Source organism: Plectropomus leopardus, chromosome 6, assembly GCF_026936395.1.
Source record: "Plectropomus leopardus strain MGB_pleo_1.0 chromosome 6, ASM2693639v1, whole genome shotgun sequence".
Lineage (NCBI taxonomy): Eukaryota > Metazoa > Chordata > Actinopteri > Perciformes > Serranidae > Plectropomus > Plectropomus leopardus.
The window spans coordinates 22569132-22596894 of NC_142181.1; the positions used below are offsets into that span (position 1 = coordinate 22569132).

General features: G+C 39.8%; 1 protein-coding gene and 1 long non-coding RNA gene across 2 annotated transcripts; one reads left to right on the forward strand and one right to left on the reverse strand.

Annotated features, from left to right (window-relative positions):
• On the reverse strand, nt 1-27763 carry LOC148189370 (uncharacterized). The gene is made up of 3 exons (XR_015776821.1): nt 27679-27763; nt 5593-5680; nt 1-3345 (listed from the first exon to the last, which is right to left on the reverse strand). It is a non-coding gene; the product is annotated as an uncharacterized LOC148189370 (long non-coding RNA).
• p2ry1 (purinergic receptor P2Y1) lies at nt 12197-15898 on the forward strand. The gene is made up of 2 exons (XM_042486000.2): nt 12197-12595; nt 12880-15898. The coding sequence occupies exon 2, from the start codon at nt 12909-12911 to the stop codon at nt 13968-13970; it is 1062 nt and encodes a 353-aa protein (XP_042341934.1). The 5' UTR covers nt 12197-12595; nt 12880-12908; the 3' UTR covers nt 13971-15898.

The following is a 27763-nucleotide window of genomic DNA, read 5'->3' on the forward strand; positions in this document are numbered from 1 at the left end:
GTCTACAAAGTATCAAGGGGTCGGACTGAGGCAGAGCTAATGGGTGAAAGAGAAACAGGTGAATGATGATCAGCAGGTGCAGTGAATCTGCTGATGTAAGAGCAGACAGTGGGAGCTGCAGCGTCTGAAACCACAGCAAAATTAGAACACAGTGTATAAACAAACTAAGTGAATCAATGAATGATACATAAAGTGTTCTTTAAAACCATGACAATAAATAAATAAATGGACAATTGTTATGCTTTGTGGGCATTTGAATCATTATTATTTATTATTATTCACTAATTTTCTATTTTATGTAAGTACACAGTGTGTATATTTAGTTTGCAGTGCTGAAATAAGTATTTGGATCCCTTATTCTACTACAAGTAAATTTCCTACATTAAAATACTTAACTTTCGTAAAAGTATGTAAGTGGAGTAAAATTGTTCCTTTCAGTGTTTTATTATTAAATATGATGTGTTTGGATTAAAATTGCTGCTGTATCAGTGTGTATGTTAAATTTTTAATGCTGTAGATGTTTTAAGTTGTGCTAATTCTGACTCCTTCATATACTGCTGGTTATTTTAATCTACAGAAATGCATCATATTCTATAAGATCAACTTATTTTTGTGGCATGGCTGTCCTGTGAGAACCATATAACTGTAAGTCAAGTTTTTGTGGTGTCAGAAAAACAACCAGCCTCAGCCTCACAACAATGCATTTTTGTTATTCAAGCAGGTTTTTTAAATTGTTTGTTTAGCTTCAGAATTAGAGGAATTTTGTCAAAACACAAAGGGAAACTTTATTGTTCAGTTAAACAGATAAAAAACAAAAATGGGCTGGAAAAATTAATCTGAAAGTAATTAAAGCTATCAGACAAATGTATTGGAAGAAAAGTACAATATTTGCCTCTGAGATATAGTGGTATAGCAGTACAGAGTCACATAAAAGAGAATACTCAAGTACAAGTACCTAGAATTTACAGTACAGCTCTCAGGTAAATGCATTTTGGTCTATTCCACCTCATTAGATTGATTAAGAAATGTCCTATTCACATAAGCACATTTACCGTGGAATTGGACCCACTGCAATGAAAGTGCACTGACTTAAACATTGGTTGTTTGAGATCCAGAAGGAGCTCATTTGGCTTTATATGGATGGTGTGTACGAAGAAGAATGATGCTGGAAAATAAACAAGTGAAGAAAAAAATACATTAAACCAGACTGCAGTGGGTAGAATCCCATCAAACTGGGGGTCTGTTCGAAATTATGGTTAACGGATGCCATTAGTGTTCACTGGAAACACTGATTCACTGCATCGCAATTTATAAACAAACTCTTTTTTTTTTGTTTTTTCTAATGAGGTGTTTGTGCCCCACTTGGAGCCTGTGAAGAAACTTTGATGGCTGTGGGAAATGCAATGGCAAATCACTTAACTGGGATTATTACAGTAACACTTTGAAGTTTACAATTACTGCTGAATATTTAGACAGAAAAATAAATGCTTACATATTTGATAAGTTGTGATTGGTCATCACCACTTCATACAATACCGCTGGCAACTTTTACTAAAACTCAGACTTTGGCGTTTTGTGTTTTTTGGGGAAATACCATCAAATTGTATTCACGTCATTCACATCTGCAAAAATGCACAAATATCAGCCACACTTACTTTGACTCAGTCGAATGTAAAATGCCTGGCACAACGGTGGTCTGAGAGCTACATTTCTGTGGTATTTACACAGAGCAGACACACTGACCTTCTCTCTGCTTGATAGAAAACCTCTGTGACATTCAGCTGCATTGATCTGATTATAGAAAAGTCAGTTGCTCAATGTGGACAAGAAAAAGTAAATGATACCTTGACATTCAGGAAAGATGGGCTGATTGAATGGACTGATAGTTGGTATGAGAAATGCAGATCGAGTGACATGAAGGTTCACAGAAGGAAGATTAAAGACAGAAGAAAAGAGGGAGCGTACAGGTCGCACGTGGGGTTGGTCATAAGGTTTAGCCGGTTGATCACAGTTGCAGTCAGAGGAACCCTAGGGAGCAGCTGACCTTCCTGTGTGTTTCTGTGTGTGTGTTTTTGTGTGTGTGTGGGAACACCCAAGCTGTTTACTGAAAACTAAAGCGTGCACCTGACTTAAATGACCTTTCTTTTAAGGTCCATCCAATCCGAATGCTAGTTCTCTGGCAATCATATCAAGGAAACAGGAGAACGTGATACTTTAGATGAGTTACAAATGTCATTGCAAACTTTTTTGAGGTCACTGTGTTGACATACTGCATGTACAGGTTACATAACATACAAGGTACAAGGTAGATTTATTGTCGTTTTTCTTAAACGTGGTTTAAGAAAAACTGAAATTAAAGTTAATCCTAAATCCTGCAACATCTTTTTGGCATTGAAGGAGGAGTTGATGCATGTCACAGCCTGGGGAAAAAAGCTGCTCTGTAGTCTGGTGGTTCAGCAGCGGATACTTCTGTATCTTTTCCCACATGGCAGCAGGGTGAGCAGACTGTGGCTGGGGTGGCTGCTGTCTTTCAGTATCCTTTGGGCTCTGTGCAGACACCTCACTTCACCGAGGTCACTGATGCTTCGAGATGGGAACCAGTGATGTTCTGGGCAGTTTTAATCACCCGCTGTAGAGCCTTCCTGTCCTGAGCCATGCAAAAACCTTGCCAGTTCGTGATGGTTCCTGTCAGCATGCTTTCTATTGCTCCTCTGTAGAAGTTAACCAGGATCTTGCTCTGGAATTTAGCCTTCCTATGTTTCTGTAGGAAGTAGAGCCTTTTTTGTGCTTTTTTAACCTGAGCGGTCATGTGTGATGACTAAAATACAGTAGGTTCTCAGTGATAATAATTCCAAGGAACCTATAGCTTTTCACCTGCTCCACCTCAGCTCCACTGATGTAGACAGGGGTGTGTCTCTGTCTCGTTCTTTCTAAAATCAACAATCAGCTCCTTGGTTTTATTGACATTGAGCAGTAGGTTGCTCTCTGTGCACCGCTCTGCAAGATTGTTGATTTTCTCCCGGTATGAACTCTCATCGTTGTTTGTAATACAGCCGATGATGGTGGTTTTGTCCGCATACTTCACAATAACGTTCTCCTGATGTCTGGTAGTGCAGTCATGGGTGTACAGTGTGAACAGGAAGGGACTAGGCACACAGTCCTGGGGGGGCTCTGGAGTTGAGCACTAATGTAGAGGAGGTTTGACTGCCAATTCGAACTCTCTGGGGTCTGCATGTGAGGAAGTCCAGTATCCAGTTGCAGTGTGTTGTACTGAAGCCCAAAGTATTGTTAAAGTTTTCCAATCAGCTTCACAGGAGAGATTGTTTTGCGTGTTGTGTGACCCTACTGGCAACAAAAGCAACAGAATATGTCAGACACAGTGCTGGAAGTAATGCATTCCTTTGTATCCCATTACAGTAATTCCACTACTTTTGGCAGTAAATAGATATATAACTAATTACCTTTTCAAATAAATAACGCAGTTACAATTACTGAAATGTGAATGGGCTCAGTACTAATTACTTTTGCCTTGATCATAGCAAACACAAACAGCCTATAGTCACCGGATTTTTCCCCAGTTATTATCTAAATCCGTGGTGATGAAAGGCTCAGGTGAGGCCTTGCAGTCCCTCTGTCTTGTGTGTGTGTGTGTGTGTGTGCGTATGTGTGTGTGTGTGTGCGTGTGTGCACTGACTGAGAAGGAGAGAGACACACAGAGAGGTGAAGAGAAGATTGAAAGTGGACTATTGCACACAGTGTTTCTGTAAGTTATTAACAACTTATTTGAAACATCATGGGACTTGTTGGTCGACCAGTGCTTTACATGCCAATACTAGCTGATGGTCTTTGTTTTAATCACGACTTTAACACTATGAAATGATCACAGTTACACCAAAACGAGCTGGTTAGGTTTTTCTTTTTGAAAAAAGGGCATAGTTCATGTTGCATGTATTTGTTACTAACATTGTGTAACATGTCATAAATCATGTGACACAACACATGCATCACGTACGTGGCTCAAATAATTAAACAGTAACTTGGTTTCACACAGGACACAGAATATTTCCTGGGTTAAAGTCCTGCATATGTTATTATCATTTAACTCCTCCTTTGCTCCTGCCATACTTACTACAGAGGTTGGCACCTAACAAAAACGTGAGCATGAGTCATAATCAGCTACTTGTACAAACGGCCTATGCAATCATATTCTGGAGGAGGAAAGTTTACTCTACTTTCAGTTCAGTTTTGATCTTCACCAACTCCTGATTTAGTGTGCATGAGCTGTTATCATCAGGCAGATGGTACAGGGTGCCAGCCCTCCGAACCAATCCAGCTCGCAGGTCATTTGTGCCTACCAGTATTGCTCTGTTGAACAACCTGCGAAAAATAATTGAACCTGCGTGTGAGGATGCAACACCTTATGATATATAAAACACTTCAATATGTGGTAAATAGGTCTACAATATGGATGAGGTGCCCTGTTGATGTTTCTGTTTTGTGTTGTTGTTGTTGGTGTTATTGTAGTTGTCTGTTTATTTATCTGACAATTGCTGTACGGCATGCAATAAATATCTGAAGGATCTGTCTTTCTCTTTAGCAGCTATATATTCCACTGTGTTTACAAGCTAATTGCAAACTTTGTTAGTCTGCTGTTTGGTGCAGGGCAAGGACCATATTATGGGGTTTTAGAGCATTTTTACAGCTGTTGCTGGAAACATTGCTAATGAGAGCGGTGAGAGTGAACCAAAACAGTAGATTTGTGGGCCCTGTAGAGATGAAAGGGACGAGGGATGAAAGTGAAGTCATCATTCTCTATGGGTTCATGACTATGAACAACACCTTTCACACACAAGTCATTGTTAATAGAAAAAATATTGAGCATAGCAGCTTTAAGTAAACTGTTCCTGCCTCTGATTACAAAACAGTCTGAAGAGAACTAATGAAGAGGGTGATACCAGATCTCTCAGAGAATAAACACACCACATATAAGAATCATGATAGTTTTCATTAAGTTATACAGTGTACACTAACATGTTTATGCAAGATTTGAGAATGAGATTATATTCACGTGGATTAAACCGATTACCACTTTTAGGCCTGCAAAATATGTTTATTCATCAAGTGTACACAGTCATCTTTCAAAAGTCATATTCCCTATAAGGCTTACATTAACTAACAAAATGCTTGAGTTAAAATATGTGATATCTAAAATATTATGCTTTGATTCCAAATGTGCGAGATTAAAAAAATTTCCAACACTGTGATCCAAGTCCTGTTCCACAGCGCTCACTTCTACAAACACAACATTCACATTTCTGACAGCTGACGCACAGTGATTGCACTGCATTTGGTGCCAAGTTTGTTACCAAGTGAGCCATGCAGTGTCATTACAGCAAGAGTCCCACAGGGGAACAAGTCAGCCAAGCTATCAGACATGCTATTACTGGAAATGGTAAAATATTTTGCTCTCCCAGGCCCTCAGTGGTAATTGGTGTTTGGGCTGAAAACAAGCACGAGCACAGCAAAAATACAGGCTACTGAGAGTTTCCATGTGCGTAGTAAAGCCCTCATGCAAAATTCAAGTCAGCTCACCTATTCAGGAAAGAGAGGAGGGAGGGTGGATGTTCATCTGAAATGAAGGATGGATGGACGTGAGAGCAAGAGAAACATGAAAGAGGAACTGCAAAAGAAAACAGAATGGCAGAGTGACGCGGAGTGACAGAAAAACAGGCAAACGAAGAATTCATTATTTTCCAGCCTAGTCTGTTGGACGGCTGATAAGAGAGTTCAATAGCAGCGGAGATGCTCATCAGAATCACATGTGCGTTGTGTGTGCTGGTCTCCTTCTGGGCATGTGATGAGCTTAGAACTGGATAAAGCAAAATAAAAAAGCAAAAGAATTCAATAGAAGAAGAAAAAACCATAGACTGGGAACAAAGGCAGACAAAAAAAAACAAAACAAAAGATAAATGAAAGGACAGAAACATTCAGATGAAAGGAGTAGCAGAATATATTACAAAAATAATTTTCTCAAAAATCTACTAATATGTAAAATTAGATTTTCACTAATGAGACAGATGCATGCTGGTCTAAATGTGCTAACGCAGCTTGGGGTCTGATTTTCCTCGCTCAGTGTTGCTGCAGAGACCTGGTTCCGCCACACTTAATGAGAGCGACACAAGCAAGAAACACCATTAGCCATCCCGACTCTGATGGTGATCGGGCTGTCAGAGGAGCCAGCGAAGCGGGATGGGATGAAATGCAGGTCAGAGCCTGAGACAAATAGAATTTCTCTTCTATGCTTTACACTTGTCATTATGATTACATCTGGGACGTGAGGAGAAGTGTTACTCCATCCAATCCGTTTTTGCAACGGGACTTAATCCACTGGTGCAACTGAGAGAGCGGGACCCAGTGGGCTTGTTAAAGTTCAGCAAAGTATTTCAGCTGTAACTCTCAAGTAATGACCTGTTTTAAAGTATCTGCAATAATGTCACACTTCCCTGTGCTTTTTTTTTCTTTCTTTTTTTTTTTTTTAAGCACTTGAGGCCAAATGAGGCAGGATGTTTTGGCCTGGAAGGCAGTGATCCGTTAACCACACTGACTGAGGGGATGGGAGCTGCTGAAGGTATTTTCAACTTATCCTTATCTAACGTCCACACCTGGAAGCATGTGCAGGGCAACAACGTTCCCTCAGACATGGATTGGTTCTGACTGGAAACACCTGACTCACCAAAATCTGTGAGCAGAGCAAGTGAAAGTCAGGTCAAGTTTATCCATAAATAATGTCCAACATGCAGCAGGAAAACAGTGGAACTCCATTATCTTTCCATTTGTCTTTATTGGTAGAATGGTGACATTTTCTGCATGACTCGTTTTTGTTTAAAGCATGCCTGTTTAACTTCTGCTAAACAGCACTGTATCTACAATAACAAATACTGGGGAAAACATTATGCAGCAGTAGCACAAGAAAAGTGTCCTAAAGTCAACAAAGTCACTCAGTGATATTTATCTAATGTTTACCAGCATTAATCACCATAAAGCTACTGGTCATACCAGACCAAGCAAGGTGGGCTGAAAAGTGTGTAAATGTACCGAATTAGGCAATGATGCTTTTCCAACACAGTCTAATAGAAGTATGACCTCGTAATAACACTCCTGATGGCTGGCAAGATATGTGCTGAAATGACATACTAGCAACACAAAAACAACGTTTGCTCATGTACCGTTTCATCTTATGTACACATCACGGGGGGTTCTACACAGAAGTTATTGTAAATACACATTATAATGTAGTCTGTGATGAAGAGCTGTGATTTCATGATTTCGCAGTTTGGTTAGGTTAAGAGAACGAAAAATACTTGTTTAGGTTTAGAGAACAAAATATACTTGGTCAAGTTTAGAAAAAGATTATGATTTGGGTTAAGATACCTGTGTAAAGTATGCATGTACTTAGCAAAGTTACGCAAAGCACCTCCATGAAGTATTCTGTCTTAATGTTAGTTTTATAAAGTCATGGAGCTGACTTGTTGTTTCAGAGGGGACACCAACAGCAGACTCCTGGTTTAAAGTCCATACTTGTTTGACCCATTTACCACCCCGTCCACCTGTGGACTTTCTTGCTCTTTATACTTAATTTGTGTATCCACCTTGACAAAAGATCCTGGCTGACTTTGCTTTGGCATTGTTTTTGTGTTGCCAGCATGTAAATTTACACGTTTCATGCTGACCACCAAGTAATGCATTATTAAGAGGTTGTGTCCATTTTACATATTTTTAAGAAACCAAGCTGGCATTTCATTTATATTAATTCAAATTGTTATTTGTAAGAGGAAGAGTGCAATATTTATTATATTAAAAAAGTTACATAGTCACACATTGTGGTATTAGATTGGATAGAAAGTGTCACATAGCAATTCTAAAACATTCTCAAACATATTTTTCTTTTGGGGGGGGGCAGGGGTGTCTTCATTAAAACGCAACAAAATGCCTTGAATTAAAACCATGTTGAAAAAATTAATATTGCACAGCAGCTCCTCTGACAGGTTGAGGTACACTGACCTCGCTAGTGTTGGTGCTTAACACATTCAAATTAATCTAACAGTGCGCGTCCAGCCGTGCCCAGTATGTCCCTGTCAGCCTGTGGGGCAGAAAATGGAGGTCAGAGCCAAATAGGATAGGGTCCTTGGCAGGAAATGTAATGGCAGTGAGCATTTCTTAACTTAGCTCACCCTGCCTTGAGACTTGAATATTACATCCTTGCTGATATAAGAGAGGACAGTGTAACATGGAGATGCTACATTTTAGGAATGGGTTTGCTCAGTCAAAATGTCTGCAGAAATCTTTTGTGATTGAAGTTTTTGCCTTAGAGCCAACCAATGCAAATCTGCTGTCTTTGCAGAAAGGACAAACCACAAGAGGCGTATTTCATCACGCTCTGTGTTTGTGTTGGCAGATGTATACTGTTAGATATCTTGAACTGATTATGTACGGCAAACCCTCATTCTGCAAGTTTACAATACAGCGACTCTCAACCAAGCATTTACATTTACATTCCTGCAACTGCTGTGCAAATTAGCATTAAAGAAGCACTCTGGGTTATATGTGCTCAAATGTTCATTTGTTTTTACTCATTTGTAAAATTATTTTCACATGGAATGATGTGTCGCATTTGTGGAGTAGGTTCAATTACACAGTTCAGTTACTTTGGATATGTGAATATACACAGTTGGTAGTACACCGTGTTGAGCCTCTGTAGCTTAATAACAATCTAACTGTTTGCTAAATAACTGCACTGTGAATTTTTTTTCCTGATTTTCCGAAAAAAAACGTTAAATTTTTTATAGTAGTTGTCTGTTGCTTTAAAATACAAACAAAACTCTTTCGAATTAAACATATCATCTGTAAATTAAGACACAATGGCCAGAAAAAAATGTTGGCATTTTATGTCTCTACAAACCACTATTCCTTTATATCTGTACATTACTGTGTAGCAGAAACTTTGCATTTCAACAATGCTGTGGTTAACATATTATTAGGTTTACGTACAAAAAACACTTGATTATGGTCAGGATAAATCATGCTCTGGCTTAATGTACTCAGTTTTAGACGCACAATGCGGGCAGAAAAATCCGCTGTCTTGGTGAAAAACAGCTGCTTTTCATGGCACTAACTCTGCCTGAAAAGCTGATGAGACACATGATATCCTCGAAACAATAGCTTATAGACAAATTAAATTAATCACAATTAATGATTCAAAGTCTACCTACACAATGATGTACACTCTATAATAACATCACACATCCTCTGAACCTTAAGCACCTTAAGAACCTTAAGAAATTATTGTTAATTATCAGTTCCTATCTAAGAAATTATTAGAAACTACAAGGATCTGGAAAACAAGATGTTACCATCTTTTGTTTATTTCGTATGTGTTGGGATAGCAATGCATGCTAAAGAACTTAATTTGATTATATGTATATCCCAGCCTGTTTTCACTCTGAACTCATTAAATACCACCACTTTGTCAGTGCTTTCTGTGTAAGATCCTGATGCCAAAAGCCACCAATTGCATCAGCATGGCACACCACTGGACAGCATCTGCTGAAAACGCAGCCGGACAGAACTGGTCGCTGTGTTATTATACGCCAGCAGATGGCACCTGCTGCAGCAGCGTCACTTGAGAACCTTTCCCATGCGCATAAAATGTGAAACGATGGCAACAAGTTGAAATACTGCTGGTAACAACGTAATATAAGAAGCTCAAGGGCACCTATAGGGCAGGTGGGAGGGGCGATGAATGGGTCCAACAAACAACAAACGTTCATGCGGGAGTCCAGTGTACGCTACCCGTCTGAATGTGATGTTTTTTTTCTACACCTTACTATGTGCCTCCCTCACCTAAACCTAACCATCTCTGCCAACATGTGCATTTGTTGACATCCCAGTGGTGGTTACCATGTGCTTTTGTGGCCTAAACATAACCACGTGCAGTGTCATCCTACCATGTGCTTGTGTTGAAATCCTGGCAGCAGCATCCCAGAACATAAATAGCAAATGCAAAAAGGCCACATTGGCCACATGTGATATGTAGACATGGAAGTCCACTGCAATGTGACAATGTGTGACAACTTGGGTTGAGAATGTGTTGTGTATGTTGCTTCCTAGACATGTTCCGTTATTTCAAGATGGAAAATGAAATTAATTGTGGTGGAGTTTCATGACACAAAAAAAGCTACCAAACTAGCTCATCTAATATCTTCTGATGGACTTTACTGGGGATATGGTGGACATTTTATTCTTTGTCTCATTAATAGTATCCATTAGATTATTGCAACAGCCTTGGCTCTTTCTGCGATTTTAAGATGTTTGGCATCACAGTATAATTAACTTAACCTTTGGTTCTCTCTCTCTCCACTGTCCGATCCCTTAATCATTCCTCACCATCCTCCCTCTGTCTCCTGCCTCTGCCAGTGTCTGCTTTGTCCTTGGCTGCATTACACACATCCAACTGTCTGTCTCTGTCTTTTAGGAGGCACAAATGACCATCTCAGTGTAGAGAACTGTAATTTATAGTTTGCTCCTGCCCTGTTAAACCTCCTGCCATTTTTGTTTCAATCAATGTCTCCATGACCCTTTATGATTGACAGTCATCGTGTGGGATATTTCATGTAAAATCTGGTTGCAATGACAACCCCCTAACCGTGACATATCACCATCCATTATAGCTCTACTTCCAATTTAAACAAATTTATTCTCAGCACACTGCTGTATCACTTCTAAACAATTATGAAACATCATTCTCACTATAATTTGGGGGCTGGTACAAGGCAGTGTCACTGATATGCCTGGGCATCTGAGGCGTTAGTCCCTGACATTTTTTTAATAGCACCAGATCTATAGGCTATGTTTATGTTTTAAAAAATAAGAATATGCCTAATAATAATAATAATAATAATAATAATAATAATAATAATAATAATAATAATAAAGTCTATATCTAATATTCTTCAATATTCTAATCTAATATTCACTCATACTGTTTGTACTTTAATTCCTGTACTACCACTGTTACCATAAATACATACATTGAACTATTTTTTCCAACTCTAGTCAATGATTTTATAATAATAATTTAATATATAATTTTAATAGTGCCAAAAGCACTGACAGATTGCACGTAGTTGATGAGTTCTCCGCAGCCCTCAAATCAACCCAAATTAGTCTGCAGTTTGAAAGAGAAATAAGAGATGTACAGAACAAAGTGAATTTCACTGGCTTCTCGCTTTCATTTTTTTTTTTTTTTTTTTACTAACCTGCTTTCAAACATGACACACCAAAAAAACACTTACACAAACACACACACACACACACACACACACACACACACACACATGCTCATTTACTGCAGAGCCTTGTATACAGCTCTGCTCTTCTGGCAATGGGAAAGGAGACTATAGCCTACTTCCGATGGGTTTATTGTTTTTTAAGAAACCTGTGTACATGTGCTATTTTTGGTGGAAAAGGGATAACACATCTAGTGCTGTCAGTGTTAACATGTTCATCACAATGCAATTAAGAGCCATACATTTAGGGGTACCCATGATTCTTCCCTTGACAGAAATGCCCGCTTTATTCTAGTCTCATGCAGTTTTTGCTGTCATTGACTCTCAATCAAGACAATGATGAGAATTGCTTTACTCTGTCAATATGGACTTCATTACTTCTCTGTAATGCAAAATAAATGAATTAAAAACCTGTGATGAGAAAAACGTGATTAATCGCGATTAGTTATTGAAATTCTGAGATTAATTCCGATTTTTAAAAAATGATTGTTTGACAGCCCTAATTAAAATATTAAAATTATTCCCCCTCCATAAATTGACTCCATGGCTATGGCCCTGGGCTAGCATGGCCCTGGGCTAGAATTTCTTCTCTTTAAATTTCTTATTAAAACAGCTTTAATAGAATGGTTAATTCTCTGCATTATATGCCTAAAATTGTTAGGCTACTGTCTTGCTCAGTTCCGCACACCCCAAATTACATGTTTACATGTAATTTTTATTATCTTTCCTCTTTGTAACCAAATTTTAATTTAAATCAGCCTGCGTAATATTTGCGAGCAGCTCTCTTTCTATAACAATATTCCTCTCGAGCTGGCGGGTCAGATCTGATAAGGCTCCAATGAAAGGAGGGAGGAACAGAAAGAGCGCGTCTGGAGACGGGAAGCTGCTCAGTGGTTTAGTGTGGTGCGCACCTCCCCTCTCCACAGCGCGAAGAGCCTCCTCTCGCTTTACGGAGCCTGCTGCTCGCAATTCCTGCTCTTCGTGCCAGAGCCTGCAGCTGTCTCTGGTGCGTCCCACTGCCGCTGTTGTGGGAAATCGTCCCCGCGTGACGAACCGACGGCGGACTGGTTTTTCTCCCCTTGAAGTGTCAACGCAAACCTGAAGGATATCGCAACTTTTAAACAATTCAAAACACAGTTAAGGGGGTGAATGGAGACACCTGACAGCTCGTGACGCCCCATCTGTGTGTTGACTGAAATCTTTGCAACTGTGAAGGCTATAGGAATGTGGAATTCAAGTCTGTCTCAGCGGTGAGTGTTGTAATACGTTTGTAATTCCTGTGTGTGCGTGTGTGTGTGTGTGTGTGTGTGTGTATGCGTGTGTGTTTGTTGGACAGCACGTAGGCGTTCGTCAAAATCAAGTTTGGAGCTTAAACGTCGAATTTCTGCAGGAATGTTTTTTTGAAAGCAAACGCCATTCAAATTTAAAAGCAAGCAACTTAAAGCACAAAGCAACAGATCATTGATGTGTAGTGTTTAAGACTGTATTTAAAGACCAAATATCGGCTTAAATATGACATATTTCTTTCATGCAGTAAAAGGACCTGCCTCTGCCCCTGACACCATGACCACAGACCTGAACTTGACCTCGCTGTTGAATGTAACCGATCTCCACAATCACACACGAGGATGTTCCCTCACCAAGACAGGTTTCCAGTTCTACTACCTGCCCACTGTTTACATCATGGTCTTTATCACGGGGCTGGTGGGCAACAGCCTGGCCATTTGGATGTTTGTGTGCCACATGAGACCCTGGAGCAGTATTTCTGTCTACATGTTCAACCTGGCTCTGGCTGACTTCTGTTACGTCCTCTCTCTGCCCTTCCTCATCTTCTACTACTTCAATAAAACGGACTGGATATTCGGGGATGTTCTGTGTCGTCTGCAGCGATTCATATTCCATGTGAATCTTTACGGGAGTATTCTGTTTCTGACCTGCATCAGTGTTCACAGGTACACCGGGGTGGTGCACCCGCTCAAGTCTCTGGGCAGACTGAAGAAGAAAAATGCAGTTATTACCAGCGCGTTGGTGTGGGCGGTGGTCGTTATAGGTATCTCTCCCATATTGTATTATTCCCGCACTGGCTTAAAGCGTAACTCAACCACTTGTTATGACACCACCACTGAGGATGAGTTACCTGGTTATTTTATCTACAGCATGACTTTGACTGTCTTTGGGTTCTGCATCCCCTTCATTATCATATTTTGTTGCTACGGTATGATCGTGAAAGCGTTAATCTGCAATGATATGAACAATGCGCCCCTGCGGCAGAAATCCATCCACCTGGTTATCATCGTGCTTGCGGTCTTCGCCGTCTCCTACCTGCCCTTCCATGTGATGAAGAACCTTAACATGCGGGCAAGGCTGTACTTCCAAAGCCCTGATATGTGTGATTTTAATAACCGCGTCTACGCCACCTACCAGGTGACGCGAGGGCTGGCCAGCCTCAATAGCTGTGTGGATCCTATTCTCTACTTCCTGGCTGGAGATACGTTCAGGAGGAAGCTTTCACGGGCCACTAAAAAGCCCTCCAGGAAGGGGGACAATGTCCTTCAGTCCAAGAGTGAGGAGACAGCTCTCAACAGCCTGGCTGAGTGTGTGGAGAATGGGGACCGGAGGCTGTGACCGCTCAGGGGTGTGGATCTCTCTTAGCTTTAGATGGACTTTGTACTGAATAAATAAGTGCACTGTGTGGACTGAAGGCTGTGTGTAAAACTTTCTGATCGATAGTTTATAGAACTGTAAGATAAATACATTTAACCCTGTGATAACCATCGCTCGCTTGCAGCCTGTCGATGTCGATAAGCTACTGTACTGTATCGTCCTGTATTGTACTCTAAATGTTAGAGCCATCGTTCTTATTGAGAAGTGTTGCTTACACCTTGAACAAAATGAACATTTTCATCAGGCAAACTGAGGGAAATAGGTTTCCCTCCAAGCTATAATGCCCCGTTCATCAAATTTGTTCTGGAGAAATAGGACTGAGAATGGATTGCACCTCCTCTAGCCACTGAGCTGATGCTTAATCAATAGCTATTAAGCAGGTTAGAGCTCGTGGTTAAAGAGGTGTACCTGAGATGGCTTTTTAGAGTGAAAAGTAAAATGCACTGAACCTGATTGCTGCATGGATGTGCCGTGCAGACAATGCACTATGACCAGGGACTCTCTGCTCAGAGGGCCACCTATCACTCCTCATTCCTTTCTCCATCTATTACTGACTAGGCGAGGAATGTGGTCAACAAGTTTTTCATTTGGACAGCTCTGAGGTTAAGGTCTGCAACGGCTCTGTTACCACAATCTTTCTCTCCTTGTTAACTTGTTCCGTACAGAAAAAAAACGAGAAGATAATACTTACAGTATTTTGTGTATATGATACTACAATGAATGTTTTTTTTTTCTAAGGTGTGCTGTACAGGATGTTGTGATGTTCCAGATTGTGCTGTTAACTGTTTTGTTCAAGTCAGTATCACTAATCCAGACCTTTAGTGCAGTGGTTCCCAACTGGTGGGCTGCGGTCCAGAATGGGTCACGGGTCCATTCTGAATGGACCGCAAGTGACTTATGACCATTGTAAGTTTGTGAAAAACTCATACTTTTCCTTGAGCTTTCCTGAGTGACACGTAGGAAAGACATGAAGTGTTTGACCCACATGATGTGTTGCACAACCATCAGAAATTTGAAAATCCAGCGCCAATTTCTGTTTTTAGAATTTATGGATGTGATAAATGGTGTCATTTTGGTGAATTTTATTTAATCTGGCCTGTGGTCTGGAAGGCATGTTTTCTTTAAAAAACACCAACAAGTTTTATAGAAAAAGCAATGGCAAAAAAAAAATTTAGAGAAAAAAAAAATCACCCAAAATTTTTAAAGAACAAAATTTGCTAAAAGTTTTTAAAAATTCCCCAAAATTTTAAGTTGTAAAATAAATTCCCCAAAATAATTTAAAAAAACCTAAAAAAAATCTCCTATTTTTCCAAATCTGTTCCAAAATGTTTTATTTCATTGTGTTTAAAGCCAACATTTTCAATTTGTCAAATAAAATTGAAAATATTGTCATTTATCTTATGTGCGGACCTTGAACTAATGACTAAGGAGAAATCTGAACCCAGTGGCTAGACCAGTTGGGAACCACTGCTTTAGTGCATGTATAAAATTACCATCAGTGAAACAGTGACTTACCACAGCAGGTTCTAACCATCCAAGAGTTTACTGCAACATAGGAAATAAATAATAGCTTTGAAACAAGCATAAAAGTCACCTGCTTTGTGACTCCAACATATTGAAGACGTGTTTGTATGAGATACCTCAAAGTAAATACTGCACTGTGTTGGTGTTTTGACAGTCATTTCTCTTTTGCATCTGTTGTAATCACTCTGGAGAAATGACTGTGGAGTGTGTATTTTACCCTGGACTGTAGGTGTTTGATGTCCGTGCTATTACCTTTGTAAATCTGTAATGTGGTCAGCTATTGTCAAGAAAGGAAGTGAATCACCTGTACAGGATATTTGGGGCCACGTGTATCTTTGTCAATAAATTTTTTATATTTAAAACAAGCCAGACAACAAAATATGACTCATAATTCTTTTAGGATAGTGGTTCATTTTAAATCTATAATTTATAGCGTTTATGTGTGCTTGTGTGTGTGTGTGTGTGTGCCAACTGCACATGTTCTAAGCTAAATGTGCACGAATGACCAAACACTTGGTTGTGGTGACATTCGTGCAGAGTTGTGTCCCCTCGCTGCTTCTCTTTCTCCACGCTCCTGTTGACTTTATTTTGCAACACAGCCAGGAGGAAGCAAGGGGAACGAGGGAGGAATAAAGAGTGGCACCTTTTACTCCTGGCTTACCCTTAGACAGCTTTTGTGTCTGTCACAATGGTGCGAGGTTATTGATGCAGACAGGGGTGTGAGGCTGTCGCCAAGACCCCAGGGCTGTGCTGTGTTGTGGGCACAGGAAACCAACCAACCCTCTTCCTCCGCACAGAGCCCATGAATACAAACGGCTTTTGATTTCCTGGCTTTGAGGTGCAAACTGCATAGCCGGACTTGGCAAACGTGTGTGTTTGTGTGTATCTGTGTGTCTCTGTGTTAGAGAGCCTGAAGGCAATGAAGACCTTATTCGAGTAGGTGGTTTTAGCCGTTATTTCTCTTTGTTGGTCACTGCTTGTTGTTTCATTATCAAAGGGAGGCTCTGTGACATGCACATAGACCACAGGGATATTATATGTAGCCTATTATTTGTGGCATATATATCCTCCATTCTCTGTGTACACGTGATTACATAAAAGGAAGGATAGATTCAGCCAACACCAAATCCCAAGCTAATGTCAGTGCTTTTGAGTTGGAGAGTCAAATCTTGACTTGCAGAAAGTTGGAATGCTTGCCAGTATCTCCTCCCTCCCTTCTCAGCCACCTTTCACCTCTTTTCTCTCACATCCTCCTCTCTTTATTCTGAATCTCAAATAGGAAAAGCCTTGTCTTCACTGCATTTCACCAGTAAGGAGAATACTGTTTGAATACGAGTCGGGAAGATACAGAGGTAGGAGTCGAGTGTGAAGAGTAATGGCAGTTGAGGAGACAAAGTTTGTGTTTTTCACTGTTGGTGACAGAGGGGCCCACTGGGTAATCACAGTCAGGACAGTTAAACTAAAACACAGAGCTTTGTTTTTTGGGAGATTTACAGAGGGAGCTGGTACAACAACATCCATCACAGGGGCAGTGAGTGCTTAAGCCAAAAACCACCGCTAACCGCACAAAACCCAAGCACGATCAAAATGTCAGGTCTTTGGTGAGGAACCCGTGATACAAACAACCATAGGACAGAATGATTACAGTGGAGTGGCGCTGCAAAATTTAGTGAATCCATTGATGTGACTGTGCTACAAAGACCACATGCATACAGTTCCCACATTGCTACATTATAGTAAAACGTGCATTTAGCCCAACCCTTATGAGGCATTATTTTCTGGTTTTACATGTAACATAACAAGTGCATGATCTTGTTTTGCGATGCACAGAACAGTTTGTACACAACATGATGTAATTTGTCAGGAGAAGTCACACAGCTAGGAGTTTTCCAACTGATGCTGTTAAGTAAACACCTTTGCAAAATATTTTAGTTCAGTGACTCTTAAAACACTAAACACTTAAAACACTGTGCTGCTGCGTTTATATATTAACGTGTTTACTCGCCTCAGCATCAACTTACCATCCAACAGCAACACCAGAGCTCTCATTGAGCGTTATTGCACTTATATGGTAATCTCAGGCTGTAATGACATATTTTGGACATTATTTTGAACTTCTTAAAATTAGAAAACATTTTATTCCTTCATTCAGCTGTGTACTTGTGACAGAAGATCAGACCGAACATTACTGGGCACGTAAGGATAGCTCACACGTTGCCAACAGCTTGTTGATGTGTGCGCAAATGCAAACAAGTATGCCTGTGTGTGTGTGTGTGTGTGTAGCCATCCATCGCACCTCACAGATAAGATTCTGCATGGCAAGTTATATACAAAGTACTTGCCAAACCAGCACAGTGAAATGCTGGTGCAACCAGTGAGAGGGTGTATGCTTTGCTCACATACAGACATTAATAGTCAAAAAGAGTAATAACACAATTTCACAGGTTTGATGAAAGAAGCCAGCAGAGACTAAACTGTCCCATTTTCGCCCTGACCATGAATGTGTGAGGGTGAGATGAGACGAGGTCTTTTTATAGAGCGCACAGATGAATATTTATCCAAATGTTATTTAAAATTAAAATTGCAGGCAGTGGTGGAAAGTAACTCAAACACCATACTTACATACAGTTCTGAGGTAAAATTTTGAGTCAGTAACTTTAACAATACAGATGCAAAGTATTTTACAACTGGTCTCAATTGTGAAACGGTCACAATTTGGTTAGAGAACAAAAGTTTTGAGAAAAGATCATGGCTTTGGTCAAATTTACTACATACGTAATAAATATGTACCTAAACTTATAGATTTGTAACTATATAAACTTTTGGTTTCACACGGGACATGAACAGCAATCTCCCCGTTAAAAGATCATTTGTGTTGTGCACTAGCTCATGGTAAATATCATTTGTTCTTTCAATATTGTGTTGTTAATGTTCTAATTGAATACCCAGCGTCTAAAATTCATCCTGCTGGTGCAACTTTTTAGCTGAGACATAAGTGACTTGAGGCAACCCAGTCGACCTTTAGTACCCTTTTTTTTGTCGGTTTGGTTTGTCTGGGCCTTAAGAGTTTAAGCAGGAGACAGTGTTTAAGGAACAAAGATGTAGGAAAAAAATGCTCTCCAGACACTAAATGATGCAGTGAGTTAAGGAAACACTAAAGATTGTATCGTGCAGGGACAACGTTTGTGGTCGATGTCATTAGAGATCTCCCACCCAACACAATAACACTATGACACCAGAAATGAAATCACAACACTAAGATATTTAGCAACTGAAACATATGCAACAGTGCAGCAGTGATGACCTCTGGTGTGTTGCTACCTTCCATCAGCAGAGAGCTCACACAAACAGCACTTTCACACTCATTCTTCTTTAAAAGAATGCATCATACCCAGCAACGGGGTCAACCACGCCTCCTCCCTGAGGTAAAAGTTAAGTTATACCACTCGAGTTGGACTCCTTGCGCGAGAATTTTGAGGCTAAGTTAGGGGCTCTTTCTGAGTAGTCTTGAATGTTTTTGAATACGGCTCCAGAATATCTCTACCACCACTGAGTGTAAGTAATTTGACATGTATTTGTAAAGCACTTTGCGTCACAATAAAAGCATGTAAAACATACAGCTGGCATTGTAACAATAAACAAAATAAAAGTAATAAAACTGAAGTGACATCAAAATAAAAGCAAAACATATGTTAAGAGATCAAGTGGATATAAGTGAATACTTTGAAGTAATTATTTTAATTACTGATAATGTAGTAATGACCTTCCATTAGGTTTTGTTTGATAGATAGATAGATAGATAGATAGATAGATAGATAGACAGACAATGGCTTCTACCGTCGACAGCAGCCATGTCCCAGGTCATCTGTATCTTTTATGGGCTATCTCTTATGCTGCATAGCTATATACAATATATATATATATATATATATATATATACATGTGTGTGTGTGTGTGTGTGTGTGTGCGTGTGTGTGTGTGTATGCTGTCGACAGTAAAAGCCATTTGAAATGATTGTTTTCAGGGGGGAAATATGTTCTCTGTCACCCCTGGCGCTGGCCTACTTTGACCACGTTCATGTTCATCATGATGTCAGACATACTGTACATGTTCAGGCATTAAAGCTAGATATAGACCTTGATCTAACACTTGTATGGACACGTCAAAACAAAGTGAAAGACTCTGCTACTTTACAGATGATGTAAGCATAATAATTAACATGCATGCTATTTAATGCTGTAAAGCCATGCTTATGGCTTGAGCTACTGCCAGTAACAATAACATTAGACTGGCATTGTAAAGAAGATGTGCAAGGATTAAAACAGACTAGAAGAAGAACAAGAGGGAGAGGGTGTGGGAGACAGAGGATGGGCTGTCATATTTCAGCCGTCATAAGGTTTATGATCAATACCTATGCAGCCACTGCTGTCTGGCTTCTTGTTGATTTTCCACCGCTTCTTGGCATCGTCATCGATCAACTTGAACGATCGGCTTACTGGCTCACACCAGCTAACTTATGTCTTTGATTTCAGTGGGGTTACAATGATCCGATCAAGCAGTTTGACCCGGACCAAGAGGAAGACGTCTGAAAGTCTAAAAGTGTTTTTTTTTTTTAATCCTAGTCATGCTGTAAGTTCCATGTAATATGCTGTATTTGGTAATGGAAAAGCTGTTTGCCCTTTCACAGATATCAGAAGTAGCAGTTTCGCAAATAGATCAACGCGGTTGGGTGACAAGAGCGTTGTCAGACGGAGCGCAGACGAGCTGGCCTGTCTGATAAGAGTTATGAGATAGGAAGTAGAGCTCTGAAATGAACTGAGGTTGAATAAAAGGATGCCCACTGCTTGAGAGATAGGGAAGGGACAAGATAAGGCAAGGTGTGAGAAGCTGGGAACTACAGTGATACCAAATGTGCTGTAGGCTTATAAAAACCTGCAGGAAAAAAAGAAAAGAAGTATTAAGTAAAAAGAGTAGAGCTAAAAATAAAAGGGCAGATGCTGTTCTGTGTAGTATGCATATAGAATATACTGTGCAGAGGTACATGAAGGATGACGGAGAAAGACAAATGGATCAAGGTCACAATAGTAAAATACAGAGAACAAAAAAAAAACCTGACTCAGTGTAGGTTGCAGGTTAGGCCAATGACATCTATATCTGTGCAGGTTTCTGCATGTTCAGCTGCTATGGACTTCAATTCATATTGTCTGCTCATGATCTTATATGTGGAGCTCTTTTCTCCTGAATTGAAAGGTAGAATATGTCAACATATCCTCATAGAATTGTTCATATTCAATTGTTGATATCGTACAAATTAGCGACCTTAACGTACTGTTGTGTAATTAATATAAACTTACGGAGGTTCAATTCAGCGTGTAAACATATTGAGGACGTACCTTAAAATGCACCCAGTTCTTATTCCAAAGTCATCATATACTGCCACTCCCTGTCAGTGATTTTGGCCTAAGATACCATTGCCAAAATTAACCTTTTGTTGGGTTTTGTAACATGGTTGGACGGACCCTTTTGCGGCATTATGATACAGTGCTGGTCGGCTGGACAGCACCTGTCTTGGTAGTATGATACACGGATGTATGGTGTTCGCTGACAACGTGGCTGGACAGAAGTTGTCACGGCTGAATTATACACAGCTGGATGGCGTCAGGTTGAAACGCTGCCAGGAACAATGTAATGTAAGGAGCTGAAAGGTTCAGGGAGGGGAGACGGGAGGGGTGGTGGATGAGTCCAACTAACCCTAGACTAAACCTAACCACCCGTGTCATTGTAGACTAATCCTAACCATGTGATTTTGTTGATGTGCTGTCGTTGGTTGCCATGTGCTTTTGTTGCCTAAACATAACTGAGTGCCCTTGTTGCTAAATTCTAACCATGTGCTTTTGTTGACATCACAACATTGGCTTCAGCATCCAGGAACATTAACAGCAGACACAGGAGGATACCTGAAGTGTAATATGTAGACCCCGAGTCCACTGACAAATATGTGACAGCTTGTTGTAAAATGACTCAAAGTTCACATGGTTCTGAAAATGATGAGTAATGAGGGGAAAGTCTGGATTTTTGTCATCCATCCACCACCCCAACCTGCCTCCTTGTTCACCCCTGTCAGTGCATTGGTGACATGATCGCAGCGTTTCAAAATACATAGGATATTTATTGGGAAAACTTACAGTTTGCGAGAACAACCTGAATATGTTTATTAGTCTAAACGCATACTGAAATCTAATTGAGATCAAAGGCCATCCATCATAAAGCCAAAAAAAAAAGTTAATTTAGTTTCTAGAAATACTTTCTGAAACAAGATCCACCCAAAATTAAGTTAGAATAAAATTAACACCAAGGGCCTTACTGGAAGGCCATGCTGTGAAGACAACTGTGACTATAAAAAGAATTCATTTTTCAAAAGTATGAAACAAATCCCGTACTTTTGAGCTGCTCTCTGCCGGCAGCTTGTCTGCAAGTTGTGAAACTACTGTAAAGGGTGATGAGCTATGCACTCCGCTGAGAGTCCAATGCTTTTATTAGCTGGCAACTCATCAGTCTGCTTGCTGCCCTGCTGCGGGGTGAATGATAAATCTCTTAAGACCAAAGTTTATGTACCGGCAGATTACATCCACCACTCCATATTCACTGGGAGTCAGTGTGTGTGTGTTACAGAGAGTCGGAATAAGCTTGTGTGTATGAAAGAAAAAGGGGATAAAAGCATTGCAATAAGCGGTGTGTAGGCATATCTATATATACAGCAGGTGAATAATGGAAATATTGAAAAAACATAGCCATATATGCTATCAACAGAAGGAGAGGGGTCATCTGTCGCCTTCAGATTCACTCTGCCTCACTGCTTTTGGTTTGCTGTCATGCAGGTCCAGAGCTCTGTGTGTGTGTGTGTGTGTGTGTGTGTGTGTGTGTGTGTGTGTGTGTGTGTATGTGTGTGTAGGTGGGAAAGACATAAGTCTGTAACATGAGCCTCTGCACACCCTGTGCTTCACCTTACAACCTCCCATGAAATTTCATTTTTGTTCAAGATACGCTCTGCCAGATTTTCCTAAATAACAATGCATGGACTCATATAGAAGTAATCCCTCTTATTCATCACTTTAAGTTTGTTGTGGTGTATTTATTTACAGAGACTCTGCCCTCTGCCTGCTTTTTATTTTATTCTTCTTATTTTGCTGTGTTTTTGATGTTTATGGGCCTGTAGCACCCAGCCAATACCAGTGCACTGGTGAGGTCAGGACTCTATAAAAAGCCAGCAGCACGCATGCAAGAGGAAGCTACGAAAATCGATGCAATAGCGAGGTGAAATGTCAAGCGGACAAGGCTCGAACCAAAATGATTATTAATCTGGGGTTGGCTTTCACTTAAGGAAAAGATTAGTACAATAAGTGAGTTATACATTTTAAAAAAGGCGGTAGCTAACAACTGGCTAATGGAGACTATAGAACGTTATTAAGCTGAGCTGTGCCAAACACGGCTTTACAGCCTTGCTGTGGTGGCGACATTAAGTAGTGTAGTTTGTTCTTAGCCTAATGTCACCTTTTTACTTCTGGTGATTGCATTTAGGCTTCAATCCTAAAATTGGTGGTTATTTGTCAAGAGTATCTTACTGAACAAAACTTGTAGATCTTATTTTCTGCCATAATCCAAAATCCATTGGAAAAATTCCATTGGCTTTTTTGCAAGGGAACCAGGGTGAAGCTAACTTCCACATCAGACAGAAAAACATCATCGATGGGGCACTCTAGTAGCAGCTTTTTCATTACAGAAATGTTCCCACAGTATAGCTTGAGTATGCTGAGTATGTATAAGCAGCAGTGGCAGGAGAAGGGGACAATAAGCAATGATTCCTGTGGTTTTCCTTTAAGACAGACTTGAAAAGTGTTAACAAAACCACTCTTGAGTTTCTTCCACAGACTTAATGGGCCCATTATTATCTTTAAGTGGCAGATCTTAAGCAAACCACTAGAAGCTTAGGAATCAATTGCATGCCATATTTATTGGCTATTACATGACCCTACAGGGCAATCATCAAACTGTGACTCTTGCTAAATGGCCTCCAAATGAAACAGTGTTTCCCTGAAATCTTCACTTCAAATCTTTCTCTGTTTAAATATTTGTAACCCTGCTTTCTTGTTTGGTAGCATTCTACAGTCCACCTGTCTTGCAGGTAATAGGCTGGCTGCAGTTTTTCTTGTTTTACCTTCATTAATTCACACCAATACAACAAAGCAGTGGACAAACAGTCTCTCTCTTAACTGAGCTACAGCACATATTTACCTCTGTTACACTGGCACATGTCTGCCGAAAAACCATGTCAGATACAGTCTTGCTCTCACATAAGGTAAAGGTAACAAAAAATAGCAACTTAAAGGTATACATTAAATTATTATAAAACATAATAGATCAAGTGCTGTTACTGAAATAGAAATAATTACTGTATGCATAAGACAAATTAACAAATTAAGTTCAAAATAATGTGGAATTAAGGCTTCTAAAATTATTGCTAAAATATGCATCTTTCCACAGTATTCTGTAACACATACATTAGTATGGTGACTTAGGAAACTAAAAGAATGAAATAATATAATGTGTACAGTAACTGAGGCTACATATTCATAAATGATATACTTCAAACCATTAAGAAGAGATTGTAAAGAAAAGAAAACCAAAAATCTCCAAATAAGCATTGTTACCATTTCTAACTTTGCAGGAAATTTTGTGTTCATGTAGAGTTCAGTCTTTCCAAGCAAGAAGCTGATTAAGAAGACACATTTTTAGAGCGTTTAAGAACAATAAACGCTCAGGGATTCCAAATTATTTGCTCCATAACCATTGCTTTACCAATGGTAGCTATCTATGGCCCTAAGTATAGTATATCTATGCAGGAAAAAAATGAGTCTTAGGGTCTTTTTTAAAAAAAATGTATGCAGCCTTCTTACTGTCATGATCTGCCCTGGTCTCCTTCTTGAGGTCATGCTTTTGTTTAATTCCATTCTTCAGTCATGCTTTGCGTTTCGTGTTTTATTTTGTTACTCACATCTCTTGTTTCACTTCCTGCCCTTGCGTTTTCCCGCCAGTTTTGAATGTCTGCCACACCGCAATTAGTTTAATGTGTCCTTGACTAGTCCTGCAGTCTTCTCATCTGCTCTCAATTCCACAATTATTGTTCCTCCACTTATACTTATACTGACCCAGTTCCTTTTTTCTTTGTCAGCTCATCTTCACGGTTTGGAATTCTGGTAAATGCTTTCCTGTGACTGCATGCTTTTACTTGCTTTTTTGGACTCTAAGCATTTTGAAAAATGAATCTTTTAATTCATCAAGTTGCTTCATCTGCTGCCTGCATCTGGGTCCAAACCTTCTACCTGCTCTCCCAGACCTTAACATTTACACTGTAAAAACTTTGGCTCCAAACTCAAATATTTGTTGCAGTGTTGTTATATTTCATGAACCTGCTCCCTGACTGTAGAGTGAAAAAGGAGCAAAAGGGCATCAGAACTCATATCTACTCATGAATGTACAATAAATTGTTTGTGTTATTTTACAGTCTCATACAAGCAAAAATGCAGCCACAAATGTTTAAACATATTGAAATCCTCTTTCTATCGATGTAATAATCTGGCACAACAGCAACATGCTGGACAGAGGCTTAGAATCCGCAGCTGCAGTCTGTTGAATTTTTGATGACATTGGAGAATAAATAAGTGACGCTTCAAGATCACAGCAGATTAGGAAACATGTGGAATAACAATCTGTGTTTTTATTCATTTTTGTTCATTAAAAAACACATACAACAATAACTTCCTGTTCAGCTTGGCCTTTTTTTGTCAGTAACTTATATACCATAGAATGGAGTCAGCTGCTGGTAAAGATTACAAGTCAAAATATTGGTATCAGTTAAAACTTAAATGCAAACTAATTTTAAACACTACAAAACTGATAAAGTGTAACAATTTTAGTGACAGTCTTTAAAATCCCCCACAATCTAATTAACAACTGCATCTTTGAAAGCTCACATGAAAAAGCAGTGATAGCAAATCTCTTTTAAAACAGACACATGCCGGTAATTGGCATTTAACTTTGCCTTTGTAATTATGATTTAGCTATTTCAAAGTTAATTAGTTTAAAGTTCTTTGTCTGTGCCTCCATTGCTTTATCACTTTTTCCAATGCTATACTATATGTGTGAGAGATGTAGATTCCAGGACACCAACAGAGTATAGTTGTACACTGTAACATCACGTGTTGTCATTCCTGTTTGACATGTGAGTGTTAATGATCCACCACAAACAAAGCTGTGTTATCAAGAATTGAGCTTCCTGATGGAGTTATATTTAGACAGCTCATTAGATTGAGATATACTTTGCATGCTTAGCAGGTGTGACTCTCAGGTGCTTAGTTACAAGTATTTGAGTGCTGCTGCATAGTTGGTTTGGTTCAGGTGCCGAATGTACCAAGAGAAGGTCTAAATATTTACCATTAAATAGAGATGGGATTGTGACAGCTTCTCGGTACAGACCTGAAATCAGCCAGTAAATTAGAAATGGGATAAATTTAGTAAATAAAACAAAGGTTATTAAAAGAACTGCCTGTCTGCAGCTGTGCCTCTCTCCTGGGTGCCAGCTGCTGCAGCATAAATAACACTAAACTCAAAGGAAATCAACATTCAAGTGCACATAGGATGCCCAGGTTGACACTTGTTTTATTGACAATTTATGTTAAAAAATAAAGGAGCGCATGACATATTTTGCATTTTGCTTTCTTAGATTTGCTCTGTGCTTAACTGCAATCAAGTTTGCCTTTTAGATAATCAAGCGCTGAGCAAAGAATTCATCAGGTACACTACAAATCATCAACAATAAAGGCATATAATTCTACCAAACAAAATTTCAATATAAATATTATGTTTCATAACAACAGTGGCTCGAACTGCAGCAGCAAACCAGGCTTTCAAAAGCAGCCCACCCGGACATCCGATTAGCCCGGCTAACAACAACAGCCATCCATATAATGTATGTTCATCGGAAACTGGGGGCCGCCGTCAAACTTCATCAGTCCATCTACCCATGCTGCTGTCACTGTAACGTTATCATTGTATAATACTTTATCTATGCCTGTCATTGTTAGCAGGCAGCGCAAGTGCCACCGCAGTAATGGCAGCACCACAAGACAGCGGAACACACAAATTGGTTGTCGGATTCGCCTATATGCATAAGACAAAGGGTACTGTACAAATGCATAATATATTATGATAGTAGTAGTAGGAGGAAGTGAATATTATTTGCAGAGGTGATCAAAAAATAAAATAAAAAACTCTTCCCAAAAGGCAACAGAGGGGTTTTCATGGCTCAACTTAAACATTATGAGTTAGACATACAAGAAAAAGTAGCAAAAATTGACTCAAGTCTAATGCTCAAAACGCTGTGTCTCTGTGCAAGTTGTGCTTTCTTTGAATTCCACTGACACACACATATAAGCGTATTCACAAATACTGACAGGCTCACACACAAATGCATTCACACAATGCACATATACACACTCCTCCATTAGCAGAGAGAGATGATCAGTGGTGGAGTGCCTTCTGCTCTTGAGAAAATAGCTGACAAAACATTTTGCCCTCTAAAACTGCTGCAATAATACCTAAGCACATCTGCGGTGTGAGAGTTAATCAGAGAAAGACAGCCACACAAAATGAAATTTGTATTTTTCCACATAACATACTTTGTATTACCAATTTCACCTGTGACCTTTCCCTCTCCACCATAAAGCCCCCTCTCCTTCTCCGACCTCCTCCAGTGATAAGTCACTCTCCCTCCAGATGCCTCCCCTTCCTTTTTTCCTTCCTCTTTTCTCTTCCCCATACAGCCTCGTTGTTTAGATTCTATTATCCTGTCCTGCTTGGCTGCCTCACCCTATTAATCCTGGCACTTCAGTGTGTGTGTTTGTCAGTGAGTGTGTGTGTGTTTATGGATGTCTGTGAAGGCTGTAAGTGGTGCCTGTGTGATTGTGCAGTGGCTACCAAATGACTGCAAATGATTAATGGTTTGAGTTAGGTGAGGTGCAAAATAGCAACACACACAGACACATGCACCAACACACACACGTGCACACACACATGCGTACACACTCACTTATGTTGCACAGGTGTCCTGGTAATATCTTGTCAGGAGGGGTTTGTCCGTCTGGACAAAAAGAACAAGGTTGTGTCTCTGTCAG